The 8,434-nt window shown below is 34.9% G+C and overlaps 1 protein-coding gene across 1 annotated transcript; it reads left to right on the forward strand.

The window, feature by feature from the left end:
* The first annotated feature begins 1,672 nt into the window (after window positions 1-1,672).
* LOC131928746 (COMM domain-containing protein 7) lies at window positions 1,673-4,995 on the forward strand. Its single transcript, XM_059284861.1, has 8 exons — window positions 1,673-1,790; window positions 2,757-2,810; window positions 2,936-3,038; window positions 3,228-3,284; window positions 3,434-3,562; window positions 3,908-3,957; window positions 4,357-4,405; window positions 4,822-4,995. The coding sequence occupies exons 1-8, from the start codon at window positions 1,704-1,706 to the stop codon at window positions 4,896-4,898; spliced, it is 606 nt and encodes a 201-aa protein (XP_059140844.1). The 5' UTR covers window positions 1,673-1,703; the 3' UTR covers window positions 4,899-4,995.
* Window positions 4,996-8,434: the final 3,439 nt, after the last annotated feature.

Consider the following 8,434-nt stretch of genomic DNA (forward strand, 5'->3'; position numbering starts at 1 on the left):
GTATCAGTGTCTGACCTGTTGTGTCATTAGAGATTTTTTTAAGGAATTTATCTCAAATAATGTAACTGGTTACAAATTAGATTACTTTAATTAACTTAACCAATGCAGTATTTGGTAGACTTGCCCATGTAGTATTGTTCCATTTGTTGAATTTTCACCACAGTGACATGTAAACTTTTATGCTAAGTCAGTTTTTAGTGTATGTTTTTCTGCAATTTAAGAATATATATTTGAAAAATCGATTTATTAAACAAAATGTATTTAAAAAATTGTTATCATGTTTTATTTGGTGAATTTGTTTTCATACTGAAAGAGATATTGGTCCCACATATGGGATGATGACCTTAATAAGTAAATTATAAAATTCTTCAGTTTTATTTGATTAAAAATTAACATTTAAAAAGAAAGTGCAGTACCTTATGGTACCAGACAATCTATATGGCAGATGAAGCAGATTTGGTCTGTTTACATTTGAATATGAAATACTTATGTCAATACTAAGGTTTTACTTTCCCACATTTGGATAACTACAAGAGCTGGTTGGAATTACACCAGGAAACTCTAGATATGATATAGATACAGAAACCTGTGGCACCATACTATTTTCATTCAAATTGTGTTAAGCAATGTCTTCTTTAATGCTATTTTTTGCTTTTAGTTATGAGCATATTTTAACTGAGTATTCAGATCTGTGTGTTCCATTGTTCATGGATAATGAACCACCATGCACAATTTTTGCTGATTGTGCATCACAGCTGTTTAGTGACACTTGTCTAACCCATTGCTGCGACGTTCTGAAAGGGGAAAAAGATACAAACTTTCTTAACAGGGTGAAAGTTCGGAAAGTGTGGTGAAAAAGACATTGACGAGTGTAGAAAGGCAGAGATGAAAATTAAGAGAAAATAATAAATTATTAAGTAACATTTAAGTTCAACTATTTTCAGTGAATTTTAGTTAAGTTCCATTTACTTTAAGGATGAAGTATAGGAGGGAAACAAGTAAGTGAATTAGAAAGACAGAAGGATTGAGCATTTTAACAGTGTAGTGAGTAATTTGAACAAAGAAACTCCTCTGCACATCTCCTTAAACCTATACCACCTCCAGCATTGTCCGTAAAATAAACTTGGTGGATATCCAAAGATTATAGCTTTTATAAATCCAGTATTTCTTTTATTGTTTTTATTATTTACAAGTACGTTTTTTCTTATTAAAAATACGTAACAAAAACAACTGGGTGAGGGGGGGGGGGGGATTTAGGGGGCTGGAACAGTTTAATGAAATTTCATATAATTTCAAGGGAAAAAATTCGCTTTGAGATACAAGCAATTCGACATACAAGCATTGTTACAGAACAAATTGAACTGTATATCATATATAATGTATATTATATATGACAGACGTTATATGTTTGGGCACAAGTACATAATTTGTGTTTAATAAAATGCACACGATACATAAAATGATAAATAAAAACTTTGAAATAGCAAAGCCTAAAATATTCAGGCCAATTTCAATTATGTGTATTAGAGAAGTACTAAAAACAGTCCCGAAGTTTAATCTATCACTTTTGAAAATTAAATTTCACGTTTTTCAAATTATTGTTTTGACAATTTATTTTTCAGTGACAGTTTACGATTGTTTTTCTGTTATTACTCATTATTTCTACTCTTAGAGCAACCTATCTGATAACCCAAACAAACAAGATGGCAGCTACGTTCAACTTTACAAAAGAAACTCCACCAGATTCAATGTTTAGTGACTTTCAAGCGTTGAATAAATTTCAGAATGAGGTATTATTGAACTGTGTATGAAAGGTGTTTATTATAGTTGTCTGAGATCATATGAACTGTTTACTTAAATGCTAACTCTCAAAAGGCCCTTTTGGCAAAAGGGGGTGTGGCAAGTTTGGCAAGTAAGAAGTAAGACTGAAGAAAGATTGATAGATCTAGACCTCTAGTTGATAGAGTTCAGTTTAGTTATTAGTAGAGTGTAGAGAAAAGTTATTTAAGAAAAGAGTAATTAATTATGGAGTACTACTAGATCTACCTATGTCTGACAGTACTCTTAAAATAGGTGTACTTAGTAATAAAATAATTATTAAATACATGTAGGCTGTAGGTGAAGGTGTGAGGGGATAAATTATCATAAATGGATGGATGTTCTCGCCAGTTGTGAGGGTGGGGAAAACAGCAACCACCAAATGTGAGAAGATCCAACACACAGTCCAAGTCAAAATATAATGTTCTTTATTAAAATTTACACAATCAACTTCCTATCTACTAATCTACACTGTACTACTACTACTACTACCACTGCTACTACTATCTATCTGTATCTAGCTCTACATATGTCCGACCGTCTCTACCTAACTGACCGTGATCGGTCAGCTCCTGTACTTTCATTGGTCTCTCTGACCAACTAGCTATAATCTGTTTCTGCTAACCTCTTTCTGCTTGACCTATCCTTGACGTAACCTTGCGTTATCACAGTAGGCCTAACTAAGGCGTCCTAAGGCCTAATCATAATAATATTATTTTAGTTCAGAATTAGGGATAATAGATATTGAGATAAGGTTAGCTTTGGCATGAACAAGTCATATTATTTGTATTTAGTTAACTACCTGTAACCTAATGCCCCCGGATGTCTATTATCAGAATTTAGAAATATCAGTGCACCGAAGATTCTATAGTTGTAGCATTCTCTACCCAACAAGTATAGTTAGTAGCTTTGAAATGTTTTCTTAATTATGCTTTCAGCCCTTCAATCAACTTGTACAGTTTGCATTCCAGTTTCTTTTAGAACCCAGCAAGGTAACTATCATCATATCATGTTCCGCAACATAATTTTCTTTTTGAAACATTTTACATAAAATAGTAACGGTTTTAAATAGAAATTTTATAACACAAACTAACATTTATTCATACATTTATTTTAGTCTGCCAGGTTGATGTCACAGCTGGAAGAATTTGCACAAGAAAATAGTATTAGTGTTGGCCCTTTAAGAAATGTCTTCAAAAGTTTGGTCTCTTTACCTAATTGTAAGTATAAGAGCAGTAGATTTTAAAAGTTTATAGGTAAAATAGTTTTTTTTAGTTACAATTTTTCCATTGTCAGTTTACATGATTTTTATATATATATATGCCTACAGTAATGTACTTAATTTTATAAAGAACGAAATAGCAATAAAAAATAAACTTTAATATCTGTGTTGTGTATATGCTCTACAGCTGCTCTAAAAAAAAGCTTAAGTTCTGGGCAACTCCAGGAGGATCTACAAACTTTAGGCAAGTCTATCATTTGAATTAAAAACTGTAACACAATTAGGGAACAAAATTGTATTGTATTTCTATATTTCAACATTTCTAGACATTCGTACAACTATATTTTGTATAGGCAGATGACTCATAAAAGTAACTCATTCTTATTTATGTAGGACTGTCTGTGGAAAAAGCGAAAGAAGTGGCCAGCCATTTTGAGGCAAATCTAGTCGCTTTGTCAAGAGGTGCTCTGGGACAAACTTTACTGGTCAATCAATTAGTGGACATAGAGTGGAAATTTGGAGGTTGGTTTACTACATTTTTAAAGTAATGTTGTACAAACTAATTTCTTAATGAGATAAATTTAATCTTTAACCTTAGACAATTATTTTTCTAAACCATTAGCTAGCATTGACAAAATATGCAGAATTAGCAAAAGTATAAATTTATTCTAATACAATTATTATAATTGTGGCTTATTAAGTATTACAAATATGATTACCAGAATAATATGTTAATTATTCTCATCTGTCTTTAATACTGATCCCACCTGCTGCACAGAAATGAAGCACTGAGCATATCCATAATAAAATTAATTAACTCCAAAGTAAATGTTGAATTTGTTATGTGATACAAATTTATTTGTTTAGTCACAGCATCCAGTAGTGAGTTGGATAAAGTAGGAAACACATTTTTGCAGGTAAGGGAAAATGAAAGTTGGGATATTTAATGTCTTTCCATTTACAAATATAAAGTTTATCTGGCAACCATATTTCCTTCCTGTGCCAGTCTTCAATTGAATCATACAAAAAACCAAGATATAGGCCGAATGTCATTTATAAAGAATAAAGTAGAGCTAACTTTTTTCTTTAATAATCTGATTAGAAGGAAGCCTTTTGAAATATATTAATATATTAATCTTATTTATTTTTAAACCACATTTCTTTTGGAAAAAGGTTTTGTCTTTGTAGACTTTGAATATTTATTTAATATTAAAAAAATATGTAAGGAACTTATTTTCTTTATAACAACGTAGACCTACATGCATTATTTTAGGATTTATTTTTATCTAAGCCAATATATTCTAATCTCTGTTTAGTTGAAGCTTGTGATAAACACTGGAAATGGTACCAAAAATGTGTTCTTAGGTAAGTGAATTTTAAAAAAATGTTAGTTCAATGGTAGTTAGTTGTTGAATGGTAGAGCTTCAGCTACTATTCCAAATGTTTCAAGTTCAGATTTGGGTCTGGATTTGGGACTGCAGGGTGTGTCTGAGTCCACCCAGCTCTCATGGGTACCTAACTGGTCACCCCCTCCCAAATGGTGTCACTTGGTGTGGCCTGCACCCCTCTTGTTATGCCTCTGGGTATAAACTTCAGGTCCAGATACAACCTATGTATCTTATGTTTGAAATAGGAATTTTACCTTTTATTTTTCAGTTAAAGTAATTCTATCTAAACCACTGTAATTCAATTAAGATTATTATTTTGTTTAACCACTATGAGATATTGTTCGTACATAATTCGTATTTCAGTCTGTAAAATAAAACAATTTTCCCCTCCAGAATTGACGTTACCACAGTTCTATTCCTTCTTGCATGAGATGGAAAAAGCAAAAGCCAGCCTGGAGTATCTTGGATGATAATGTGATACCATGTTATAATAATGTAATCAAATAAATGTTTTCCTATGTTGTCTACATACTTAATGCTTAATAAATTTCAATAACTTTGACTAAATTGTTTGCATTATGTTTACTTAAATACATTGTAGTGTCTCAAAATTTGTTCTGTGTCTCAAAATTAATATCACCTGTCTTTTATTTTATTTTTAGTGTTGTTTTTTTTAATGAATGAATCTGTTTCTAATTAAACTCTGGCTTGTCAAATTGTATGGTGTAGGTTGTTGACAGGAGTTAAGTAATTCGTACGTTTATGTGGAGCACAGGGCTAAAAATTTGAGGACTCCTGACACACACATTATCTATCTATCTATCTATCTATCTATCTATCTATCTATCTATCTATCTATCTATCTATCTATCTATCTATCTATCTATCTATCTATCTATCTATCTATCTATCTATCTATCTATCTATCTATCTATCTATCCATCTATGTATATATATATATATATATATATATATATATATATATATATATATATATATATATATATATATATATATATATATATATATTTGTAAAAACAGGAAGCAATAAAAGTTTTAAAACAGGTGAAAGAGAAGCAGTTCTCCAAAAAATGACGGATGTCATTGTCAATGAAAGCTGTGATACAGAAGTCAACATTAAAGTAATGTTCCTTGGCGTCCCACTTCATAGCAAGTAATGCTGAAAAGTAGCAACAGCTATCAGCAGAACACAAGATTCTGTCCAAACTATGTGTGATCTGCAAAGAATAAAAGGCACCGACTGGCCCAAAACCATCATCAATGATAGATTACTAGGAGAAACGAAATCGGAAGCTGTTTTAATAATGAGTTCTGATGATATCACAGGAATGACGCTTAACTAAACGCATAAAGGAAAACAGAAAACAAGAAAGACCACGGCAGATATGAGGGCACACCGCAGGAAAACAAACTAACACAAAACAAATCCCATGTGTTTTGGGCAAAAGGGAAAATATGATGTTGAGATGATTTCATTGACAGATCACCAACAGCTGGCGTGACGAGCCCGGTATTTCTTCCAGACTTCTATCTCCCGCAGAGTTTTTTTCGGGCATCTCTTCTCCTAAGAAAGTCTATCGCCCCCCCCCCCCCCCGAACGAAATGGAATTTATATATGAAGTATATACTTTTGACAGTGTCCGCCCGTCCGCCCCGAAAATTGTTGCCCTCCACACCCCCCCCCCGAAAATTTCAATTGCAACCCCGGAGAACCGGAGAAAAAAGTCTGGAAGAAACACTGATCTCTCGGGGGGGGGGGGGGGGGGCACTTGAAATTTTTTTTGGGGGGGGGGGGGGGGTGGAGGGTCGGTCTAAAATTTTTCGGAGGAGCGGACACTTTTAAAAGTATATATTTTATATATAAATTCCATTTTGTTCGGGGCAGTAAACTTTCTTCGAGGGGGGGGGGGGGGGAAGCTCTGGACGAGCCTTAAATACACGAAGATCTGTGGCTAACATCCATAAGTTGAGTGGAAGAGAACTCCCATTTTAAGCACTGAGTTACTTGTTCTACTGCTCGACATATAGGCTACATTTATATTTCTTAAATAATGCATGTAAGAATATTTCAAAACAATAAGGATGTTTATCATTCAGAAGCTCAGTGGCGTAGCGAGGTCGGGTGTCACCCGGTGCGGCACTTACTGGTGTCACCCCCCAGAGGCATAGTGTCCCGGGGACAAACTTTCAATTTTCGATTTGTACCCCCCCCCCCCCTCCTGAAACTTACGATTTGCACCCCCCCCCCCCCAACTCTCAATTTGCACCCCCTCAAGTTTTTCTCTCTATATTTTGCTATTTTTTTGCCTTGGTGTCACCCCCCTTAACTGGTGTCACCCGGTGCGTTCCGCACCCCCCGCACCACCTCCTCGCTACGCCTCTGTAGAAGCTCACTTTATCATCTCAACATTCTCATCTAAGTTTCTGTCGAATCTAATCTCTGTCTGTGCCAGGTTTTCGGGACGATTTTCTCAACCATAGCCAAGAAAGACGCATGAGCTTCAGGTGTAAAACAGGACCGTCCATCAAGTCAAGACTAGCCCACGGAAAGCAGAGTTTCTTCTTCTTTCTCCCCCCCCCCCCCCGAAATTTTTTTACCGCCCCCCCCCCCCCCCCCGAACGAAATGAAATTTATATAATTTATATAGAAAATATATACTTTTAAAGTGTCCGCCCCCCCCCCCGAAGAAAGTCTACCGCCCCCCCCCCCCCTCATCGAAAATTTCAAGCACCCCCCGGAGAAAAAGTCTGGAAGAAACACTGACGGAAAGCCATCCCATCCCACCATTCTATCACAGACTAATGACTAAAACGAACAACCATACAGTGTATGCTTGTTCACACCTCGTGTTCCTCCTCAGCTTGATTCTTTGGACAACTAACTTTAAGTATTCTAATTCTTTGATGTTTTCTCATCCTAGCAGTGATTTGTACACAATTCTTCGCGATTTAAAAAAAATCGAATAATCTCGGAGTGGATTGAACTATTTCCGATCGAATCGATAAGAAGTATGTTTCATAAAACGAACACACGGGCCGTCGGCATTGTTTACCTTCGTGCTATGAGATAGCACAGTGACTTGTAAGTAAACTTATGGTGATTAACTCGGACAATAAAAAAGCGATTTCACTAGCACGCAGCAGTTTAAAAACGCCAGCAGCCATAGGGCAGTTAAGTAGTCGGCTACTTTAAATAGCTATAAGTCAGAAGCGTTTTGGACACTACAGGCAGGCGAAACATACAGCATTAGGCATTTTCAATGGTTTCAACCTAAATTTATTCGAGGTATGTAAGTATAATTATGTGAGTAAAGTAAAACTTTACTTGCTGATTATCTTGATTCATACTAACGTTCTTGAAGTTATGTGAGAATGTGGTTATTTCTATGTACAATAATTCAAATCCCTTCTCCCGCCCCCACCCCCATATAAGGCATATAGTTCTAAAACACAATCCACATAAAAATATGTTATCTGACAAGATGCAACTCGGAAGATGTTCTAGATCAGCTGATATGCGCGTGACCTGCAATTTCACTTCCTGCTATCATTGACAACCGTGTTTGCAGATGTACAAATGTTAATTAAAGTAAGCCAAGACGTATACTTGCGATGAGTCATTAAACATTTTGAAATTTAGGCTACATAGCATGGCAATTGTAAATTCGTAGTTTCTGTTAGGTAGGTCTAATTGCCTTTTTTTTTTAAAAAATATTTATGAAACTTGTTTTTAAATTATATTTAATTAATCTCCAAAAAAAGGCGCCACTATGGTTCTAGGAGAGCCGCTCCCCCCCCCCCCCCGCTTAAGCTACTATTAGGAATAGTGCTGCATATCGAATGTTTGAGGAGGATACTAGTTCCTATTGTAGCATTTTTATTAGACAAATAATTTTCTAGCATCATGTGGTAGTGTTATTTTTTTTCTGCGACTAGTAGATTAACCTATTTGTGTGACAGAAAAAACTCACTATTTTTTTTTAGA

The sequence above is a fragment of the Physella acuta genome, unplaced genomic scaffold (genome assembly GCF_028476545.2).
Source record: "Physella acuta isolate Inbredline_101_S28 unplaced genomic scaffold, ASM2847654v3 ptg001539l, whole genome shotgun sequence".
In the NCBI taxonomy this organism is placed as follows: Eukaryota; Metazoa; Mollusca; class Gastropoda; family Physidae; genus Physella; species Physella acuta.